At 40.5% G+C, this 23,465-nt stretch overlaps 1 protein-coding gene and 1 pseudogene across 5 annotated transcripts in view; one reads left to right on the top strand and one right to left on the bottom strand.

Annotated features, from left to right (window-relative positions):
* The window catches only part of CHD2 (chromodomain helicase DNA binding protein 2), a 113,654-nt gene that overhangs the window by 12,745 nt on the left and 77,444 nt on the right, over positions 1-23,465 (top strand). For 2 of the 5 annotated variants that reach the window (XM_027522053.1, XM_027522052.1), the window contains 6 exons: positions 6,180-6,411; positions 10,346-10,432; positions 12,017-12,078; positions 18,600-18,704; positions 21,474-21,614; positions 23,192-23,325. In XM_027522053.1, the coding sequence (XP_027377854.1) occupies positions 6,180-6,411; positions 10,346-10,432; positions 12,017-12,078; positions 18,600-18,704; positions 21,474-21,614; positions 23,192-23,325 (761 nt within the window). Of the gene's footprint in view, positions 1-6,179; positions 6,412-8,313; positions 8,454-10,345; positions 10,433-12,016; positions 12,079-18,599; positions 18,705-21,473; positions 21,615-23,191; positions 23,326-23,465 lie in introns of those variants that run through there. The other 3 variants (XM_027522055.1, XM_027522054.1, XM_027522056.1) reach the window with 2 other exon arrangements.
* Positions 5,385-5,820, bottom strand: LOC113880046 (annotated as a pseudogene).

Genomic DNA, 23,465 nt, shown 5'->3' with positions numbered 1-23,465 from the left:
ACTTCTTGGGAGCAAGAGGTGGTTACTGATAGGACTTAACGTTTTATCTTCTGAAACTGTACACAGCATTTTGGTGTGCATTTTGTCTCATATGGGTTATTGGGTTGGCTGAAAAGTTCATTCGGCTTTTTCCAAACCTGAATATACTTTTCAGCCAACCCAATACCTTTTTCTGAAAAGAGAATCCTTCGTGTTCCCAGTGTTAAATTCCCAAAGTATTGCTGAATCTGAGGATGATCTGCGTCAGAATACTGATTAGTTTTGCAATGTTAGAAACACAGCTCTTTCTGAAAAGTTAAGTTCAGAAAAGTTCAAAGAATGAAATTAAAGTTTAAACAAGATAGGTACAGTTAAAATCCTATCTACCCCTTTCCCCTTGTCACTCTTGTGAACTTGGCATATGAAAAACTTTGCATTTTAAAAATTATGATTCATGCAATATATTTTGTGTTAAAAAATATAGCCTTGAAATTGTCATATTTTTTTGAAATTGTCATATTTTTATGGATGACACATCCCTAGTCTTAACTGCTGTAGTTAATTGCATAGTATGATTGAGTGACTGAACGGATGACTTTCATATTTTATCTTTGCATTTTCGTGTATGAACATGTAAGTTAATTCCTTTTCTAAAATCTCGTGAGCAGATCTCTGAATATTTTTATACTTTTCCACCTCTTGCACACATATGATGATTTATTTAGGTTATATACCCACTGATCAAATCACATGACTCATACGCGTATTTTTTATCTCAACTGGATAACACAAAATATGTTTCCAAAGCTTCTGCTGATTACTTCTCCAGTAATCATATATGAGTACTATTTTCCCTACTTTCTCATCATCCTTTAACGTTACCAGACTTTTTAATTTCTGCAGAGCAGATGACTGTAAATTTAATGTGTTGTAATTACACTTCTCAAGTTACTAGTGAGGCCTGATTACCTTTTTTTTTTTAATGTTTATTGGCTTCTGCTGTTTGGTTTTTTGTAATTGCATGTTCATTTCCTTTGCCCAGTTTTTTACTGGAATTTTCTTTGCTACGTAATTCTTCCTACGTTGTATGTGTAAGTGCTTTGTTGTGTGTACATTGAAATTTCTGTCTCTTGGTCTTTGAACCTGACTTAAAATGTAGCTTATTCTTCAGAATCATGGGACTTGAACCAGAGGTGGAGGAGGTCTTAAAGATAGGATTCAACTTGTTAGAGGAACTATATCTAGTGTTTTTTATTACGAATAAGAAACTTGTGACTTAATGATCCCTGCCTTTCTATCCTCTTATGACACAAAGGAGTGATTGAGAAGGACTTGTCCTGCAGGCCCTTGAAATGGTTCTGGCCTTGGTCTCTTGCTGGGTGGTTTAATAATCTCTTTAACTGATTATGACAGGGACAGAAATACCACTTAGAGGTTAATACTGTGGATTTCATAATTGAGACTGGGGATGGGGTTGACATAGACACATTCTTGGGCGAGAACTCTTCTGTAAAATGAGGGTGCGGATTAGAGGAGAATGTTAACATGTGACGCAGAAGTGCTCTGTAAATTGCTAGTTATTTTATTATTGATAGTACATAGTCTGGAAGTAAGCTTTATGGAATTCCAGTGTAGATTGCTTTGTGTTTTTACTAGATTTTCCTTTCACCACCACCAACCAGAAAAACAAGCTCTGCCAAGCAACTCGGCCATTTTGTAAGTTTAGGAAAAACAACCCAGCAAGTGCTGAAATGGTAAGTTCGTGGGCAGAGAACGCGCAGGCTTGCTCTTCAGTCAAGTGTTGCTGTGCTGCCCTCGTGTGGTCATTGCTAAAGTGGTGATTGAAAAGGGAACAGCTTGCTTTCACAGTCGAGTTGTAAAGACACACTGAATCTCTGTGTTTTTGCCAGCTTGAAAGGGATTTTCAAGAGTTATCAAATCTTTTTTAGCAGTGAATGACAGGAAGTGTTAAGCTTTTTTAAATAAGTATTTTTCTATTGGAGTCCAACAGTTCCCAGTTTTGACTTCAGTCCCCTGTATGTATTTATGCATTGTGTTTCCATTGTTGTGGTTGTTCAATCAAAAATTACAGAACTTGTCTGCAACTTAGGTTTTGTGTAATTTTTAGGTAAACTTATTTTTCATGAGAATTCTGTATGTATGGTGGATAATTATTCTCAAGTTCCATTTTTCATTGCCTTATAGCTAGCTATTAATGCCATTGGAAATCAGGTTATTTTATGACTTTAATTTAGGTGAAAGCTTAGTTAAAAGACTACTTACCCTCTAACTTGATTTGTCCTTTTTTCTAGTCTTGTGGACTTTACATATCTCCTACTCTAAGCATCTCAGCCTACAGTTTAATATTGATAGTATTTTGTATTATCATTAGGCATTAACAGTGAATCTTCATAATATTTCAGGAAATTTCATGTCCTTGGAATTAATAATTAGGTCATCAGTATCTTAAATGTGGAGATATTTATAGTTTTTTCCTAAATATTCTTTTTCTAATTTTATATTTAGGAACTTGTCCTCCTAGAAGTAGTATGCAAATTAATTGTTATATCTTTATTAAGGCTTATTTTAACCCCCCCCCCCCAAATATTATTTTAGGTCGCTTAAATCTGACTTGTTTCAGAAATGATTTAAAAAAAAAAAAAACCCTTGGTCTTACTCTCATTCATATCTTAAGTTCATTTTGTGTAGGATTGGGGATTTTTACACCCCTTGCCTTGAATTTGACTCTCGGTTGAATTTATTATGAACAATTTGAAAGACTAAAAAGATTGATACATAGCGAACGGCTGTGAACTCAACCACTCAGCCTCAGTCCTAAAACCTGTCCATATCATTTTCTGATTACATCTGCCTCCCTTTACCCCCAGAAGTAAATACAGTTGAAAATTCATGTTTTGTCTTGGGTTTGACTTTCAGAGTTAACTGTTTTTGAGGGCTTCCTGTGTAGCTCAACTGGTAAGGAATCTGCCTGCAATACAGGAGACCCCAGTTTGATTCCTGGGTCAGGAAGTGCCCCTGGAGAAGGCATAGGCTACCGACTCCAGTATTCTTGGGTGTCCCTGGTGGCTCAGCTGGTAAAGAATCCGCCTGCAATTCGGGAGACCTGGTTGCAATTCGGGAGACCTGGTTTCAGTCCCTGGGTTGGGAAGAACCCCTGGAGGAGGGCATGGCAACTCCTGGAGAATACATCTGCCTCCCTTAACCCCCATAAGTAAATACGGTTGTAAATTTGATGTTTTCTCTTGGATTTGACTTTTAGAGTTGCTATTTTTATTTTTAAATTGCACAAGTAAGTAATTCATGAAATTCTCAAGGTACTTCAAATAACCCACCCCATAGAGTAAACCAGTGTTAGCAGTTTGGTGATTAAAATGATTTTATGCACGTAGCTATGTTTTACCTGAAAGGTGTTGTATGCCTGCTCACATTTCCAGAGGTCACTTTCCTACACAAACACAAATATAGAGCTGCACATGAGGCATATATACAAAAACAGTTTTGTTAAAGTGCACAGTTTTAAAATCTAAATATTTTGGTCAGGAATACAGAGATATGGAAGTATATCAATGATATTTGTAGCTTATTCATTAAGAGAACAGTTTAAAAATTATGTAAATGTCCCTTTAATAAGGGAGCAGTTTAAATATGTATTCATCCTGTGAAGCCATTCTAAGAGAAGGAGGTATTCATGGACACAGGTGTACCCTGATGTGGGAACTGGTATCAAATTGTCTCTATCGTGCATGTTGGCAGTGACTAATGGCGTGGGTTGCAAGAGGGCGCAGGCCGGAGATGATCTATGGTGGAGACCCACACCAGGAGGGCCAGAGCCTGCACTTTCTAACTGGTCACTTCCTCGTGTTCCTTCTCGCTTGCTGAGCACCTTCTGAGTGGTCACAGGTGGAGAAGAAGTGAGTTGAGATGGTTAGTCACCTGGACTAGTTAACTTGACTGTGCCAAGGACCCAGGAGTCAGTAAGTGCAGTGGGGCCTTGAAGGTACTGAGTCACCATTACAGGGTTCAGGTTGATCGGCTGAGTCTCTAGGACTTTGAACTCCTGTGGTGAAATAAAACATGAGCTTTTTAGAGCCACACTTCAGGTGGAATTTCTGCCTCACTCCCCCCCAGCACTCTCACCCTCCGCACGAGGGTGGTAAAAGTGTTGTGCTGGTGGATATATAAGTTAAACAGACATGTAAGGTACTCGGCATCTATTACATGATCAGACAAATGATAAGTCGCTTTCCCCTTCTGCTCCCTTTCCCAAGGTAGACACTCGCCCACTCCCTGTGTTCTCATTGCTTCCTCGTGTCAACTGAAGTCCCTCTGACTGTATTTTGCTTGCTGTGGGTCACACGGGATATTTGGGTCAATGTCCCATCCCTGTGTACTGTCCTGTTCATTCTCTGGACACATCTGTCAAATGGTAGCACTTCATTTCTGGTTTGGAAGAGAGAGGTGGTAGATAAACAGCCTCGCTCTTGTTAAAACACCCTTTCTGATTTTCCTGCCGCGTGTCTTTGTCTTCTGGTCGCTACACCTGAGGTCCTTTGTGTTGGCACTGCTTTAGGTTCTGGGTTGCTGCCTGCTTCCTCCTCTGCTCTGCCTCTCCTAAATGAATAGAGGGTTTCTAAGCAGAAGAGCTGGGGGAGCTCTCCACCTTTTTTTTTTCCTGTAGAGTCCATCACATTTAGGTCTCTTCTCTGTAGTGTCCTCATTCCTGCCACCATGCCCCTGGCTCTCTTTTTAACATTGAAGAACATGCCTTCTGTTTTATTTTTTGGTGTGACTTCTGCTGTCGTTTACCTGTTGCGCTTTCCTGAGGGGGGCTTGGAATGATGAAGTTGGGGTTGTGTGGGAGTCCAGTGGCAGTCTTTATTGGACTAGACTCTTTGTTTATCCTTTTCTTTTAAGTCTACCAGGTCTGGGACTCACCTGCAGGAAATTTCAGGGCAGGAGATCTGGTTTGGGGTTACTGTGTATATGTTTTTAATTTGCGCCTGTTTTTGAGAGCCATTGATTGGATAGTTGGAACGATTGTATTTTTACTGTTTGAGTGACTCTGCCTTGGTTTTGTTTTGTTCTGTGTTGTTTGCTTTTTTGTTTGTTCCTTTTGTTTTGATTTTGTCTTTGTCTTAAGGAGGGAGGGGCTGAATAATGAACAAATAAGACTTAGTGGATTCAGACAGATGTACCTGGTTTCAAACACTACCTGCGTCATCAAGAATTATTCAACTACTTTTACTTTATTTTCAGGCTATGCAGCAATATCTTTTATTATGTATGGGTTTTTAAAATTATTTTTGCAATATCTCCATACACAGGCCAAAAAAAAAATTGTTTAGCATATTGGAACTTTCAAACCTGATCACTGCATAGAGAAGGCAAAATTATCCCTATAGCACACTTAACCAGGAGGCCAGTTCATCTGCCGACCTCCAAGAACATGGAGAAGAACCTGATAGACAGACTGGCCCCATCTGAACCTTCATTCACCACCATTTTGATAGCCCTTCTTCAGGCCCAGATCAGCAGCACATTTCTTGGCGACAATCATCAAATGCCCAAGAAGACTTGCATCATCATCATCTGCTGCAGAAATCTGGGGTGTATGTTTCTTGGGTATCACCAGAAAATGTGTTGGTGCTTGAGGGGAAATGTCATGGAAAGCAAGACACTGGGCATCCTCATAAATGATTTTGGCTGGGATTTCCTTGCGGTTGATCTTCTTGAAGATGGTGTCGCCGCCAGGCCGGGCGACCTGAGCCTTGGCGATCTCATCTGCCATCTCTGCCTCCCTCCCGTGCGGCCGGCTGGGGAGAAGGTTAGGAGGAGGGAGGTTAACTACTTTTAAGCTTCAGTTTTTCTTCATTTGAGTGAACGACAAAATAATATCCCCCGTTTTATTTTATTTTTTCAAAGAGCTGATCTATATAAATTATGTGGCGTATGGCATCATGTAAGTAAATCAGGAAATGGTAGCTGTCAGGTGTCAGGGATGTTGAGAATGGCACTAGTGACATTATTTGCAAATAATATAAAAGTATGTTTGAAAATTTTGATCTCGTATTACCAAATTACTATCTGCTGTCATATTAATGCTAGGATTTTTCTTTTAAAACCGATTTATGTGGCAGTTCTTAAATTTTTTTTTTAATCTTTTTTTTTTTTTAATTAAGTCATTCAGCATCTGAAGAAGCTTCGGGTTCAGACTCAGGCAGCCAGTCGGAGAGTGAGCAGGGCAGCGATCCAGGAAGTGGCCATGGCAGTGAGTCAAATAGTAGTTCTGAATCTTCGGAGAGTCAGTCGGAATCTGAGAGTGAATCGGCAGGTTCCAAGTCCCAGCCAGTTCTTCCAGAAGCCAAAGAGAAACCAGCCTCTAAGAAGGAACGGATAGCTGATGTGAAGAAGGTATCGGCCTTGCTTACAGTACAAGTGTGCCGCGAGCCTGGACCAGAGCGCAGGCCCCTGCGTTCCTGTGGGAAGCTCCTTAGTGTGTCTTGATAATGAAAATTCATCTGCAGCTGCCTTTTCTAATAATACACTGTCTCTGGATCTAAATGGGGACTGCTCTCTGCTCTACTAGTTAAGACACAGGGCTATGAGGAAAATATTAATAATTACATGAACCATCATATAGGGCAGAGAGACATTTTGTTTTGATTTTTAGCATTTAAAAAAGATGGTTTCATATATATATATATTTTTTTTTAGCACAGTAGTAATACAAGAGAAAATCATTGACAGATGACTGTGAAATGCAGTTGTAGTTTGATGGATGATTCCAGTCCAAGAATAAGGGATGTTTTATTTTATTGAAGAATAGAAGGAGAAGTACTCCTCACAGAAAAGAAATTATCTTTACCTAGGCAATGTAGATATTCTTCGCCTAACAGAAGAATTTTCCAGCAGAGAATGCAAAAAGGTGAAAATTGAGTTGCATAGAATTTTCTCACTGATGTCCAAACTTTTGGATGCATTCCTTTTGGGGAAAAATAATGACTTGGTCTAGGTAGTCATGAGATGCAGCTGATCTTTTGAAATTCTAATTTGAGAGAATTAAGTTTAGAATCACTAGAAATATTTAAAAATTGCTTTTAGAAATTTAAAAAGGTCTTATGCTGAAAGCTTTATGAGAAATCAGTTTTTCCTCTAAGATACAAATCTGTGTCTGCACACAAGAGATCTTCCCTGGAGGACAAACAATTTTAAATTGCCTACAAGTTCTGTAGAATAGCTTCAGCAATCCTGAAATTAAAAAAACAAAGTGGCTTTTAACTGTTGGCAGAATTGAGATTAACTGTTATTTCAGTTCTTCTGTTCCCAGTATAGTCATTGCTTAAGGTTAAATGGCCCTGAAGGATTGGTGGGAGGTTGGGGAATGCTGGTGGTGGGGTAGTGTTAGGGACAGGGAAATGGAAACTCCTTCTTAGCTAACTCGTCACCAGAGAAGGGACTTTCAGACACTCAAGGGTTGTGCTGTGTTGCCTGCCTCAGTATGTGGAGGCCCTTCACAAGAGACATGTCAGGTGGTGACTTATTCCAGAGAGACCCTGTGTATGGAAGGTACCACTTACGGTATCTTGTCTGAGTGTCATTCAGCTCAGAAATTAACCTGCAGAAGGCCTTGCTTGGCTATTTTTTTTAAACTTTTTTCTGAACAGTGAAGAGTTCTTTACTTGCAGAGAGTAAAGAAAGCCATAGAAACCACGACTTGCACGGGGTGTTTAAAACTTTACTAAAGTCATGTTGACTGGGATTCTGCGAATCAACTGTAAGGCCAAATGTCTATGTGTGTGTGTAATATACATATATATATGTAAAACTTAATTTAAGGAGAGACTGGATTAAGATTGCATGTCACAATGGAAGTACAGGTTTAGGCAGAAATATTAAAGTTAAGGTGATCAATTTTAAGAAGTTAATAGATACATGGATGGATGTACTAGCCAGTTAGAATGATTAGGTTATGACTTTAATAATTATTCTGAAACGAGCTTCTAAAGAACCGCTCTTTGTTTTCTGTACACTCTTCTTTTTCACATGGTAGTTTTTATTGAAGAGTTGATTAGGTATCACTAGCCCTCAAAAGGGAGAAGGCAATGGCACCCTACTCCAGTACTCTTGCCTGGAAAATCCCATGGATGGAGGAGCCTGGTAGGCTGCAGTCCATGAAGTCGCTAGGGGTTGAACATGACTGAGCAACTTCACTTTCACTTTTCAGTTTCATGCATTGGAGAAGGAAATGGCAACCCACTCCAGTGTTCTTGCCTGGAGAATCCCAGGGACAGGGGAGCCTGGTGGGCTGCCATCTCTGGGGTTGCACAGAGTCGGACAAGACTGATGCGACTTAGCAGCAGTAGCTGCTGCAGCCCTCAAAAGGACAGATGGGAACACAAGATGATTTTAGGATGTATACGTTAACAGTGTGTGTTGTAGTAAAGTCCCAACAGGTGAGCCTGAATGCCTCAGATTTTAAAATGGTAAAACTAATTAATGTAGTACCATTCCCAGTTAGTAAACACTAATTCCTGTGGAGCCACTTCATAGCTCTCAGGTTGAAGAAAGGGTGGATGTGGGTTGATTGGCAGGGCTGGAGCAAAGCTCTTGCTGCCTCCCTTTCTCTGCCCCACTGGTTCGAGTTGTGGACATTGGCTGCCTTTTTTGCCTTTATTTCCTGCTGCTTGATTGTTACTAATTCTTGGTTGGATCTTTTGTCCTCTGACTCATATTATTCTAAGGTTAAGGATTCTTCCCTTGTGTAAACTGAGGACACTGACCTACATGGTTATATGGCTTCTCGTTCTGAAATGCCTATTCCTAGAACAGCATGCTTGTTATCTTTGGAGGGGTTGTTTTTCTTTGGCTTTCCTGGGATTTTTTTTTTTTTAAAGGTACTGTTGATTATGTCCTCCCTTGACTTTGTGACATATTGTGTTCCTGAATCGTCTTTCATCATTTTTGTCTTTTTAGGGATCCACTTTCCACACATTTCATGATGAGCCACAGCCCGAGGCTTCTCTTGCCTCACTCCAAATATTTTCATGACCTTAGCTGCCTCCCGTATTTCAGTGGCAAATCCAGCTTTCTAATCTTGGCTTTCAAGCATCTCTTCTAAATGTTTAACCCTGTTGTGCATCTTCACTTCAGTGTTCCACAATCTTTTAAATTCATTTTGCCTATAGGTGATTGATTTCATTAAAAGAACACACAACATGGGCTTCCCTCATAGCTGAGTTGGTAAAGAATCCGCCTGCGATGCAGGAGACCGCAGTTTGATTCCTGGGTTGGGAAGATCCCCTGGAGAAGGGAAAGGCTACCCACTCCAATATTTTTGGGCTTCCCTTGTGGCTCAGCTGGTAAAGGATCCTCCTGCAATGTGGGAGACCTGGGTTCGATCCCTGGATTGGGAAGATCCCCTGGAGAAGGAAAAGGCTACCCACTCCAGTATTCTGGCCTGGAGAATCCCATGGACTATATGTATAGTCCAGGGGGTAGCAAAGAGTCGGACACGACTGAATGACTTTGACTTCACTTCACTCACACACAACATACTTATTAGCCATTACCTGTGGGAAGAATAGAGGCTGGGGGTTAGACGAATCCTTAGAGCAGCAGGGAGAAAAGGGAGGCCTTTTGTATTTTTCCTTTTGGTTTGTTAATTTGAGTCTTTTAAAGTGAAAGAAGGTTTATTTGTGGAGATACACACTCCACAGAAAGACTGGAGGCCATCTTGGAAGGCCGGAGAGGCCAAAATCAGGTCTTAAAGGCAAAGGTTAAATATTGTTAGTAAAATGAAGTGTGCTGGAGCAGCGGTGCCAGTGGGTCTTGTTCTGAGAACTTAAAGCTGAATGTTGGAAATAGTGAATTTTGACTGTATCTGGCATGTTGCACATCCTGAGGAATTTTTAAATATACACAAGTAAACTGATACTTAACAAAAAGTTGGTGGTGGGGTTCTATTGATTTTATTTGAGTTTCTCAGATGAGTCTTAGGCAGTCAAAGCTGAAACTGAAAGCATTAGGGACTTAAAATTCATAAGTAAATATTTTTTTAGTGGAAGCGGTTGTTCTCTTACGTCTCCATGTTATTCAACTGTAAGTTTATATTTTGACAATGGGTAAGCAACGTACTTTCTAGTTTAATAGCCATGGAGTGATGAAGAGGCATTGTCACAACTTTAATGAGTTCTAGGGTAATTGCTTTATTCTTTTTAAAGATGGTCCTTTATTGTCTCATTAAACAAATTTGAATTCACTTAAATTGAAATATATGTTCCAATAATGTAAATAGTAAATGGGGATCAAGAAAAAAAGATTGATGTGTAGTCTGTTAATTTTACAGATGTGGGAAGAATATCCTGATGTTTATGGGGTCAGGCGGTCAAACCGAAGCAGACAAGAACCATCACGATTTAATATTAAGGAGGAGGTAAGAAAAAACAGCGTTTTAAGGGGATATGATCACACTCCTTATCTTACCTCATCCTTTCTGACTCTGGTTTGTATTACCATGAACTTCAGGCATGGGAGTTAAGTGACTGGAAAGCAAGTTTTTTAAACCTAATTCAGCCAGAAAAGCCACATGTGGCTTTAAAAAAAAACTACCAGAAGATCAAGTCATAGTGTGTGCTTTAGTGGAGTGTTATATAAAACTGCCCTTGAAGTTTTGTTTGTTTGTTTCTCATAGTGCAGTTGATTATAGCAAGAAGTTTACTTTTTAAAGCATGGAGTTTGTAAATTCTAGATTTTGTTAACTGGGTCACCAAGCAACGGTGACAGTGAAAGTAGTTTCGGATTTTCTGCTGAGAAGGGAGCGTGTGCCTAAGTGATTATTTTACCTAAATTGTTAAAATTCGGTTTCCGAGTTCATTTTAATGTGCAATATGAATGCCTATTTACTTTCTGAGATTGAATAGATTGATGATTTTAAAAACTAGTGTTATATATTGGATTTTGTTGTCTCTATAGAATCAGACCTTTCCTCAGTTTGTGTGAAGTTTTTGGGGAAATCCTCTGTTTTAACTCTGTGTTAGGTTTATAGACTACATTCTGAAGAGGTGTTCTTTGGTCTCTCAGTGAAATGTCCCCTCTGCATTCTTTGGAGGACTTTGCTGTTCTTAACTATGTAACGTCCCACTGGTAACAGTTAAATATTAGTAGCCAAAGGTTAATGAGTTTGGGGCAGTAAGTATGCTTTAAAAATGTGATTGACCATAACACACGCACAGCATTTGTGGTGTTTTATTTTGAGTGACCTCTCAGCTGGTTAACCTTAGTTAGCTTTCTTTTTCCATGTTTGTTACAGCCAAGCACATGGTGTATATAACCTTTTCCCTTTTGTATATAAATTAACATATTGTTGATAGGTCACAGGACCAACAGAAATGGGAGTATCTTGCCGATTTGTTTTAACACGTGGGGAAAAGAGTTGTTCAGATGTCCGTGACTGTAATCGCTTGCTCTGCTGCTGTCAGCAGAGTACTGCTGGCTCGTGACTGAACAAGCGCTTTATTGAGTCTGAAATGAAAAAGGCACACTTAATGTTGTGTGGCATTTTTGTGCCAGACATTCTATATCAGCACCCAGTGTGGTCGCCATTAGACATGGGTCTTTTAAAATGTGTATTAGGTAAAATTAGGTAAAATGAAAAGTCCATTCCTAAGTGACACCAGCCACATTTCAGGGGCTCAGCCACGTGTGACTGCTGGCTGCTCAGTGGGCCACTGCAGATACAGGATGTTTCCTTCATGACAAAATTTTATTAGACTATGTTCTCTTAGAAGTCCAGCTGAAACAAATACTTCTTGGCGTTACAGGTAACTCAGCAGTAAGAGACAAATTAATTTTAAAAATGAAAGAGTGAACACCACCAAACAGAGGCTTAGGTGTCTTTCTGCCTGAAAGCTCATATTGAGTAATGTTGCATTGAGTAGATTGTGGAACCGGGGTTCGTGTTGTCCCTGAGAACTGTGAACTAAAGTCTGTGATCTTTTCCCCCCCTCACACCCTGAAGGCAAGTAGCGGGTCTGAGAGTGGGAGCCCAAAGAGAAGAGGCCAGAGGCAGCTGAAAAAACAGTAAGTCTCCCCTGGGGTGGTCCTGCCTGGGGAGTCGGAGCGTGCGGCTGTCTCTGGGCCCGCCTGCCTTGTGTCTGCAGTGCGCCCTGGGCCCCAGAGCCCGCTTCTGTCTCTGCTGTCTTGGCTTCCTGTCTGTCTGAGTCTGCTGCAGCAGCAGTGGCATTTGAACATTGGGCTGCTTTTCAGGGCACACCACAGCTATTCCATCTGATTTGCTCTATCAGCCCCATTATTTTTTTTTTCTTAAAAATGTGCACAAATCCCAAACATACAGGCATTTGGTGTTCTGTTCCAGTTAAGCAAGGAACACATGTAGACTGGCTGTTTTTCCTGTTGATTTGTTCTCTGTGTAGGTGTGATAAAATTATACTGATTGGACACCCATTTTAATATGAAATACCTTATTGTGTCAGTGTAGTTTTACTGTTGGCAGTTCATAAGCAAGAAAATTTTAATTCACGAGGTTAATGTGAAATTCCTTTATGGTATGGATTATATATTTGTTATTGTAAAACTTTAAAAACTCTACTTATGGTAAAAAAAAAATTGACTTTTTTTGAGAAATAATTAAATCTTTATGGGGTGGAATGTATGAACCCCTTTGACAAACTGAATTCTACAGCTTGTCTTCTCAGAAAAATACTCAAAACCCTGCACACAAATTCAGGGGTTTCTCATGGTAAACGGCTGTCCTTGGCTCTTGTTGAGAGTCTCAGTTATATCTTCTCTGTTTTAAAGTATTGTAATCCTTAACTTGGGCTTCCCTAGAAACTCAGCTGGTAAAGAATCCGCCTGCAGTGCAGAAGACCCCAGTTCAGTTCCTGGATCAGGAAGATCCCTTGGACAAGGGATAGGCTACCTGCTCCAGTATTCATGGGCTTCCCTGGTGGCTCAGACAGTAAAGAATCCAGAATCCATCTGCAATGCGGGAGACCTGGGTTTGAGCCCTGGGTTGGGAAGATCCCCTGGAGGAGGGCATGGCAACCCATTCCAGTATTTTGGCCTGGAGAATTACATGGACAGAGGAGCCTGGTGGGCTATACAGTCCATTGGGTCGCAAAGAGTCAGACATGATTGAGTGACTAAGCACAGCGTAATTCTTAAGTATTTGGCCAGAGGCACAGTAATGTGAGTCTTTAAATTTCCCCATCTCTAAAATAGGGTAATACTTATTCTGGTAACTTAACACAGTTATTAGAAACTATGGTCAGAAAAGTCATAGTGTTTAATTTTGCACTGCCCAGAGGGCATGCAATTTCCATTTGTGCTTTAAATATTTCATTAGAGTTGCAGAAATGATGACTGTAGGCAAGCCCCTGCTTCGTGGCAGCTCAGAAGGCTCTGTCCCCATCCCAGGGCCTGCTTAGGAGATCTCAGTTTCCCAGGCTAAAGGCTTCAGAGGCTTTTTGGGAAGTCCATGCATGTGTGTTTTCCTCCACCGTCTGGCTACATTCTGCTGGTCCATTGGTGGGAATCTAAATGTTCTGTACTTGAAAACCTGAACTCCTAATTTTTTTTGGCCACTGTGCATGTGGGATCTTAGTTCCCTGACCAGGGATTGAACCTTTCATCACTGGAGTGGGAGCGCAGAGTCTTGACCATTGAACCACTAGGGGAAGTCCCTGAACACCTCATTTATGTAGCTTTATTTGGGTGTGAGAATCCCTCCAGCTTTCAGCCCCTGTGTAATACATCAGACTTGCTATTTTGACTGATTTCTGTATTTGCTTTTCCCTCTCCTTTCAATCCTGAGAGCTCTCCAAAGTAGGCAGCTCTCAGAGGCCCTTGTGACTGTTCTTTGCCCGAGTAGAACCTTTCCACTTCTTGTCGGGGAGAGGGAGAGGGGGTGTTTTCTGTGAGGCTGCTTGTCTACTTCTGGGCTCTTCCTTAGGAACTTACGTAAGCGGAGGTTCTCCTCATGCCTGTTTGGTTGGGCCCTGGGCTGGCCTCCTGCCATGCCCTCCTCTGGGCAGCTGGAGGGCACTGGGGTTTGTGGAGAGCTCTTCTCCCGAGTCAGTTTAGTTAGTAACATAGATTAGGGGAGGTCCTGCAGGTGCTGAGACTCAGGTCACGAGAGGCGGCACTGCCGGGCCCTCTGTGGTCTCAGCAAGGGCGACAACCTAGTGTGTGGGCACATGGGCTTCAGAACTGAGCGAGACGCGCTCAGAGGAGTGGACATTGTGAAATATTAGCACGGGGCAGTGTTTTTCCAAAACACTGCAGATTGTCTCACAGATTTTAAAGTTTTTAAAAGGAACCATTTTTTAAACTTTTTTGGGGGGATTAATTTCAAAGAGTTGAAAAATTTTAAGGGTAAGAGCAGTACAAGGAATCCTGTATACTGAGATTCACCACTGTGTACCGTTTTTGCCCCATTTGCTTTATCATTGTGAGAGTTCTCTTTATATATATTTATGTATACACACAAGGTAATATTTTTTCTGAGCCATTTCAGACTAAGATTCATACAGCATGGTCTTTAACCCCTAAATACTAAGTGTGTGTTTTCTAAGAATAAGGATATTCTCTTTCGTAAGCAAAATACAATTTTAAGGTAAATAGATTTAACATTGGTACAATACCGTTGTCTAATTTGGATTCCAATTTGGTCATTCAACTCAACAATGTCATTTATAATATTTTTCTACCCACAGTACAGAATCCAGTCTCAGGTTAAATATTGTATTAGATGTCAGCTTTCATTAGTCTGGAGCACTTTCACAGACTTTATTTGCTTTTGTGACATTGACACTTTAAGGACTACAGTCTTAGAAGGGACTAACTCTGCTGGAGTCATGTGATTAGCATTTTAAAAGCTTAGAGGAGGAAAACATTCTTTTAATTAATTGGCAATTCTTTATGGTCCAACTCTCACATCCGTACATGATTACTGGAAAAACCATAGCTTTGACTCTGTGGACCTTTGTTGTCAGAGAGATGTCTCTGCTTTTTAATACTGTCTAGGTTTGTCATAGCTTTTCTTCCAGAGAGCAAGCATCTTTTAATTTCACGGCTGCAGTCACTGTCCACAGTGATTTTGGAGCCCAAGAAAAAAAAAATCTGTCGCTGCTTCCACCTTTTTCCCATCTATTTGCCATGAAGTGTTGGGAGTGGATGCTCAGTGTTGAATGTTGAGTTTTAAGCCAGCTTTTTCACTCTATTTTACCTTCATTAAGAAGCTCTTTAGTTCCTTTTTGCTTTCTGCCATTAGAGTGGTATCATCTGCATATCTGAGGTTGTTGATATTTCTCCCCACAGTCTTGATTCCAGCTTGTGATTAATCTGGTCTGGATTTCTCATGATGTTCTCTGCATAGAAGTTAGATAAGCAGGGTGACAACATATAACCAACACACTCCTTTCCCAAATTTGAACCAGTCCGTTGTTCCATGTCCAGTTCTAACTTGCTTCTTGACCTGCATAGAGGTTTTGCAGGAGGTAGGTAAGGCAGTCCCTATTCATGCTGTCCTAATTTGTGAAATGTTGGGTAGGACTTCTGCTGACTCATTGCAGTCCCAGTAGTGTTCAGCTCCACTGAACAGTGGTTCCAGAACCCTCTTTTCCACCGGGAATTTAAAAAATGATTTTATCTGTAATCATTTGAAGTTATTCTCCTGAGATGATAGTTGAGATTATAGTTATTTCTTCCTTTCCAGTGCAGTAAAGTGGAAGTCTGTCACAGTCCTGTGACACAGCAGAAGAGAGTCCTTGTTAGAACAGACTTATCCTCTTCATTGAGACTTGCTTCTGAACACCATCCTCTTTGGGAAAATCGACTGAAAATCAGTGATGTTAAAGCAGTTAATTCTCTGTTTTCCTTATCTGCCTTCTAAAGTGGAGGAGAAAGGAGTTCCCTTCTTTGAGCTCTTAAAGACAGTTAATTAGGAAGCCTCAGTGGCTCTTGGCCAAATTTTAGGCCTATTTTATTTTAAAATGGCTTTTGTTCATTCCCTTCTTTATAGTTGTTTAGATTTGATTTTTCCCAGTAAAGAAAAAAGGAATCCACTTTTTCCCAGTAAAGAAAGAAAACCATACCTAGTTAACTTGCATTCTGACTTTTTCCTATCTATCTATATGGCCTTGAGGCCTCAGTGGTCAAATCTTGGTATTTTTTTCCCCCAGTTCCCAAAATTTTGGCCAAAGTTCTATTGAGTCCCATTTAGGGAATCCCACTGGTGGCTTCTTAGAACTGGATCTGGCAATTCAAGTCTCCTTTAACATGGAAAATATTTCAATCATGATCCTATATTTGAGACTTCTCTTTGTAGCCCAGCTTATAATACGGCTTAGTCAGGGAGTCTTCCTCCTACAGTCTACATTATTTGAGAAGCCAGCAAACTCTAGGGGTGGATGTTGGTTTCACCTGTTGGAGAGCCAGGGTTGGGGCAGTAATGTGTTAGTAATTGATTGCCCTTTTCACTTCACCACTTAGACAGAATTAACAGTATTGCTGGTCCTAACTTGCCCCCTCCCCCACCATTCTTGAAAATTAAAATGAAATTTGAAATAATCCACCAATTTCAGATACATATGTATAAAACTCCTTTCAACCTTTTAAGCCTCTTAACTGTTCAGCTCCTCCTGGAATGGTCTTCAGTAGGTTCTGTTGAGAATAGCAGAAATGTGGGTTTGACATACACCAAACAGCTTGTTCCCACTGGGCTTGATTTTCCCTCTGTGTGGGAAGAGTACTTTGGACCAGTTGCTTGGCTAAATTTTTGTACCTTCTCATATTTGAAGATTTGAAGTCCTCTTGGTTATCTGTACGTCTACAGATCTGCAGTTTAACTGGAAAACTCTCAACCTCCATTCTCTCAGTGTCTACTGCCACTTTAGTCTCTAAAATTGTTGAAGCAGACCTCATTAGCTACTCTGATATAACAGTCTCAGTTCCTGGCAGAGTTATAGAAATTACGAATGACACTTGATTGTAGATCTTTCTCATCTCATCTGCTTTCCATTAGGTCTTACGTGCATGTTCTTTCAAGCTTGTTTCCTGTGAAACCACTGCTCTCCAGTTTGACTGTAAGCTCCTTCTAAGGGGTAAATAAACTGTTCTAGTCTTGGCCAAGGAAGGCTAGATCCTTAGGTGCCAGTCTCCCCACTGCTGGAGACATCTTTTTTCCTCCTGGCCATCACCATCTATTCCTTGGATCCTTTAGAACACATTTATTGTATGAGGCGCTAGGAAACGAGAATAAGGCGGGTGCCCAAAGTATGGTTTGCTTTAAAGAGGGAGGGATGGGTATTGGTGATAATAGCAGACCTTAATATTTTACCAGTCACTGTCCATAAGCACACTCTACCTGTCTGGCAGACTGATAGGATTCATTCTTTGTATTTAACAAAGATGTATCTCCACTTGCCTGCCTTTGTGCCAGTAGAACTTGAGTAATGTACGTGGAAGTGCTCTATGGCCTTTTCATGGAAGGCTTGAGAACATTTTCTTTGCTGATGTTTCGACTGAATCAAGTGTAGGACTGTTTAGAAAGGTTCTTCCACTATTACTTTGAGTTATTTTCCCATGAAGAATATTGACTTGACTTTGCAATTTGACAGCAGTTGTCTTTAACATAACCTCATTTTCTGTACAGAGACCCAGAGGCACATGGTAATTGTTTTGTTTAGAGAGAAATCCTAAACCAGGTTCTTGCCTGTTGAGTTTTTTGTTTCCCTGGATGTTTCTCGACCAGTTGCTATTATGTGTGTTCCTTCCTTCTTCCCTGCAGGTGGGAAATGAGCTGAGTTCCTGTGATTTCTTTTTTGGTCTTCAAGGAAACTTCAGAAACTGTTGGGGCATAGCAGGGCACCTATAGGGTATGGCTCTCCCATGCCATCTGTTATCTTGATGAGCAAAAGGACACCTACTGTATTTAGTGATTATTAAAACTACTTCATTAGCTGGACAGGTTAATTAGTAGGTGGTAGGTTTATCATTAATAACATAATTTTAGGGATTGTTTAATCAACACATTCTGAAGATAGCTAGTGTAGTACTCAAGAGAACTCTCTCAATAGTATCAGCATCATCTGAATTTGGTAACATTCAGATTTTTAGGCCTCACATTAGACCTCCTGAATCAAAAACTGGCTGTGGCCCAGAAAACTCTTTAAGCAAATCCTTTATATAGTTCTGATCCATACTAAAATTTGAAAACCTCTGATCTAGTATATATTATAGCTTCAGTCTGATCAATGATAATAGTAAATGAAAATAGAGTATTAGAGAATTGGCAACATTTTTTTTTTTTCCAGAACCAATAGTTAAAAAAAAAATACAGCCTTAGCTTCATCATTTATTTTGATACCGGATACAAAATAGGAATAGATATTACACATCGCAGGAAGGAACCCAACCAAAATTTGAAGCTAAAACAAATCTTTTAGCATAATATCTAAAATATACACTTTCTGCCTTTTTTGGCTCTTCTGCTTGAAATTGGTTTTGTCAGATTCTTCAAGCGAAACGATCTCGAGGAACTCTTTTAGAAAAAAAAAATTTTGCTTTGCTTTTGATCACAGAGAAAAACGGAAATGGGAGCTCTCGGAAGATGAACAGGAACAAGGCTCCAGTGCAGAGAGCGAACCAGAGCAGACAGTGAAAGCCAGAAGACCTGTCCCCAGAAGGTGCCGTGCGTGCTTGCGCGTCCCTGCCTCTGGTTGAGCTCAGTCTGTGTTAGGTTGAGGAGGACGGTGTAGTGCTGGCACGGGGGCCTCAGTTGCCAAGCTGCAGTGTGTTGTGACTCTGGATTCTGAATGCCTGATTAACTTCTTGCTCATCTGCTTCGTTAGCAAGTAATTAGATGACTGAGCTGCTGTGGATTTTGTGTGTTTGCATGGTACATAGCTAGAGAGTGAATCTTGCTGTTTCATATTCCAGGTGGACTGGTTCTGAGGAACAAATACATCTTCCACTCTTAAAAAAAAATCTCTCTGTGTATTTGACCAGCGTACAGATTCTTTTGGGGAGAACTAATTTTTCCTACGTTTAATTGGCTGATTGAAACATACTTGACTGTTTATTACCCTGTTCGTACGATCTTTAAGCAAAGAATCTGTCCAGAGATGGAAGTAGGTGGAAGTGGGAAGAAACTGGTAATTTCTGATCAGACAGATGGCAACAAAAGGTATTGGTGATAGGGGGAGGAAGACAGGAGGCAACGAGGCCCCAGGAGGATTTTTCTCCTTGCAGTGTTAGGAGGGGTTGGCAAATGTTGTCTTTGGGCCAAATCCCACTCCCCGCGCCACCCCCCCCCCCCATTTTTATGTGGCCTGTGAACTCAATATAGCTTGTTTTTAAAAAGTTTTTGTGATGTGGACCATTTTAAAAGTCTTTATTGAATTTATTACAACATTGCTTCTGTTTTATGCTTTGGTATTTTTTGACCACAAGGCATGTGGGATCCTAGCTCCCCGACCAGGGTTCTGCATTGGAAGGCAAAGTCCAACCCCTTGGACTACTGGAGAAGTCCCTCAGTATAGCTTCTGGTGAACATTTGTAGTTTCATGATAAGGAACACTAAATTCGAACACTAATTAAGTGAAATGCTATCATCACTTCAAAAAGAATTCTGTTCTTCTCATTAGTAGATGTTGTATCACAAAAAATACACTTGATCATTATTATTTATTTTGAATTTTTCCGTAAAATCTTTGTTGAAATTTATTTTCTCTTGTTATTTAAGTACCTATGTGGTAGCCTCAACTTTGCCTCTTGTCTGAGAAAGTAAAAAATACTTATCCTCTGGCCATTTACAGCAGAAATATTTGTCTGTCCATGGCTTAGGATGTTGTACCTCCCCCCTCACCTTCCACCCCTGTAGGGAGATTCATTAGTGTTGTCTCCTTTCATCTGAGTTTCAGCTCTCAGCCCTGGAATCCACTCCAGGTCTGTCTGCTAGATTTTACCCATCTTTTATTGACTCTCTGGTCATCTGTCTGTGGAGTGTTGGTTATGGCAAGTATGAGAGAAAGAGATGGCTGTGATTGTGAGTTTCTGTCACTGTCTTTCTCCTCTCACTTTTCGCCGCTGCTGGAGTACTTGATTTCCTTGTGAGAGCTCCTAGTCTGTGGCCCTCAGTCTTGGCTGCAGGGGAGGCGCCGCCTGCAGAGGGCCGATCTCCTCAGCTGTGCCCCTGGTCTGTGGCAGGGCACGGTCTCTCAGGTAGTCTCCAAGGTGTCTTTTATATACATGGAAGAAAAAATGTGTAGTTGTTTCTTGTCCTTTACTTCTTTATACAGATGATAACATTCCATGCATCTTCTCCTGCATTTTTCTTTCATTATCTCTCTTGGAAATCTTTCCTTAACCAATGCACGGAAAACTGCTCCCTCTATTGTTTTTTATGGTCGCATGGTATTCTGTTTTCAGACCCTGATGCTGGGAAAGATTGAAGGCAAAAGGAGAATGGGGTGACAGAGGATGAGATGGTTAGATAGCATCACTAATTTAAGGGGCATGAATTTGAGCAAACTCCAGGAGATACTAGAAGACAGAGAGCCTGGTGCAGTCCATGGGTTGCAGAAAAGTCTGACATAACTTAGTGGCTGAACAACAATAACAAGTATTCTGTTATTGAACTAGTTCCCACTTGATGACTATTCAGTTTTCCTAATCTTTTGTTATTGCAAATACCACAGTGAATAGTTTACTGTGCCTGTATCAGTTTATATCTGTTTGTATCTTTTACTTATTCCCAGAAGTAAAATGGTTACATTAGTAACTTTGGTAGATATTTCCAAACTGCCCAGAAAAGAGCTGCCCTCAGCAACAGGCCGTGTGTGTATTGTGGTGTCAGGCGATCCTGAGGAGCGGTGGAGAGTCGTTGCCTGAGAACCCCCAGTGCGGTCCTCCCTTCATCCTCGCCAGGGATGCTAAATAGATGCCAGAATCCACGGATGCTCAAGTCCCTTCTTATATGAAATGCTGTGCTGTTGTATTCCGTGTAGACTAGGCCTCTCCTCCCGTGTACTTTTAGTCATCTGTTGATTACTTTTAATACCTGCTGCAATGTTAATACTTATGTAAACAGCTGCTAATGGGCAGCAGTTTCAAGATTTGCATTTGGGAACTTTGTGGACTTCTTTTCCCCCCAGATAAGTTTTTGATCCCTGGTTGGATAAGTCCGTGGGTGTGGGACCTGCAGTCACAGCGGCCGACGGTGTCTCCTGTAAATGACTGGAGGGTGTCAGCAGTAGAACTGTTTTGTTTCTAGTGAAGCAGATTTCTCATGAACTAGAATCTCATGGAACAGGACCTAGGAATATTCATGTCTTAACATTCCCTTGGTTAATCTCTATGGTAAGCCCTGCTCTGGGCAGTACAGTTATATAGATTTGAAGTAGACACCAAATGATGAAATAAGGACTTGGCCATTTTTCCTTTTCTCACTTTAGAACAGTGCCCAAACCTCGTGTTAAAAAGCAACCTAAGACTCAGCGTGGAAAGAGGAAAAAGCAAGACTCTTCTGATGATGAGGATGAAGATGATGAAGCTCCCAAAAGGCAGACACGCCGCAGAGCAGCTAAAAATGTGAGGTAGGTGATGTCCCGGAAGGGTTTCATTAGTGAGAAGAAGGGGCATAGTGTAACTGGCTAGAGCTTGCTTTTAATAGGTCCAGGATCAGACATTTGACAGGTGAAAATAATGACCTGTGTCTTGAGATTGTATTCAGAAAGGTTCTTTCAAAAAGAATGGTCCTGGCCAATAGGAAAATGGAAATAATAGTGATAAATCATATCAAGCCTTCATTCCTATGAAGAGAACTACTTCAAATTCACGTTTCCTTGTGTGGTAGTGACATTATCTTCATTTCATACCATTCTTTGGGACTTCCCTGGCAGTCCAGTGGTTGAGACTCCATGCTTCTAATGCACGGGGTGCGGGTTCGATCCCTGGTTGGGGAAATAAGGTCCCACATACGCTGTGGTTTGGCCAAGAAAATAACAAAAATAAAAGTATAGCACTGTTTTTTAGGAAACACATTTGGATTGCAGTCTTACTTTTGAATTATACTTTCAATCAGATAAATTCCTTTGAGTTTCAGCTTATATAGTGTTGGGCTTCCTTTGTAGCTCAGCTGGTAAAGAATCTGCCTGCAATGCGGAAGACCTGGGTTCCATCCCCGGGTTGGGAACATCCCCTATTGAAGGAAAAGGCTACCCACTCCAGTGTTCTGGCCTGGAGAATTCACTGGACTGTATAGTCCATGGGGTCGCAAACAGATATGACTGAGCGACTTTCAGTTTCTTTATATAGTGTTACATGGATGTAATAATCTTATCAAGGTTATGATAGTGTATGAATAATTAATAGAAAATGAAATAAAGGAATAGATACAAAACATACATACTTTATACCAGTCAGAGGGCATTTAATTTCATTTTAGAAGGGTACATAGTTTTCTTTTGGTCTACTTAAAGATGGTGAAGCTGAATCCTGAAGTTATTAATAACCTGTTAAGTGAATCCAGTTAATAATTTGAAAGCTAAGACTAGGCTTTGAATATATTAATGTGTAGCTTAGCACTTTTTCCTCCTATAGCTAGCTGTACTGCATCCAGCATTGTGTTTTTCTCTTTTGTAACTCCCAAACCCTTTGTTGTTAATATAATATATGGTGGAAGGTTATGTTTTAATATTTTTAGTACCAGGAAGCATGCTCAGTGACTTGAAGACTTAAATTTCATATTCTTGTTATTGGGAGACAAAATGCAGGGTTGATGCATTAATCTTAGAACCAGTTTTTTCATTAGGCAATTTTTTTCATTATGCATTTTCTTTTTTTCATAGTTGTTTCCTTGTTTATACATAATAATGATGTTGTTAAAAAATGAAAACATAAGAATGTCCTTGTAGTTTTCTGTGTCTTGCTTACAAAAATCACTTTAGTCAGTTTTTATTTTGAAATATGAGTTAGCCTTCCTGCCGCTATCTGTGAACATGCAGTAATACTTTAAGCAGGAACAAAAAAATGAACTTTGAGCCCACTTTATCGTGGCTGATCTGCAAAACACCATGTTGGAGCCAAAAGGGTTGTCCTAATGATCTTACGTAAGGTAATTTTGGATCTGAAAAGATAGTTTCTTATTTATTCGGCATTATTCCTCATGCAGTTATAAAGAAGACGATGACTTTGAGACTGACTCAGATGACCTCATTGAAATGACTGGAGAAGGAGTTGATGAACAGCAGGATAATAGTGAAACTATTGAAAAGGTCTTAGATTCAAGGCTGGGAAAGAAAGGAGGTATGCAAAGACAGTGCTTCATTCTTGCTATAGGTGGCAACAAGCCTTAGGGCAGGGAGCGCAAATCTTGAAGGAGGAATGGATTTAAGGGTCACTGTTGCTTCAGGCACAGAAACAGCTTCCCTTTTTCTGGCTTTCTT

Source organism: Bos indicus x Bos taurus, chromosome 21 (genome assembly GCF_003369695.1).
Source record: "Bos indicus x Bos taurus breed Angus x Brahman F1 hybrid chromosome 21, Bos_hybrid_MaternalHap_v2.0, whole genome shotgun sequence".
Lineage (NCBI taxonomy): Eukaryota > Metazoa > Chordata > Mammalia > Artiodactyla > Bovidae > Bos > Bos indicus x Bos taurus.
Note: the sequence above shows the minus strand (reverse complement) of the source record. Positions and strands in the feature narration are given on the sequence as shown.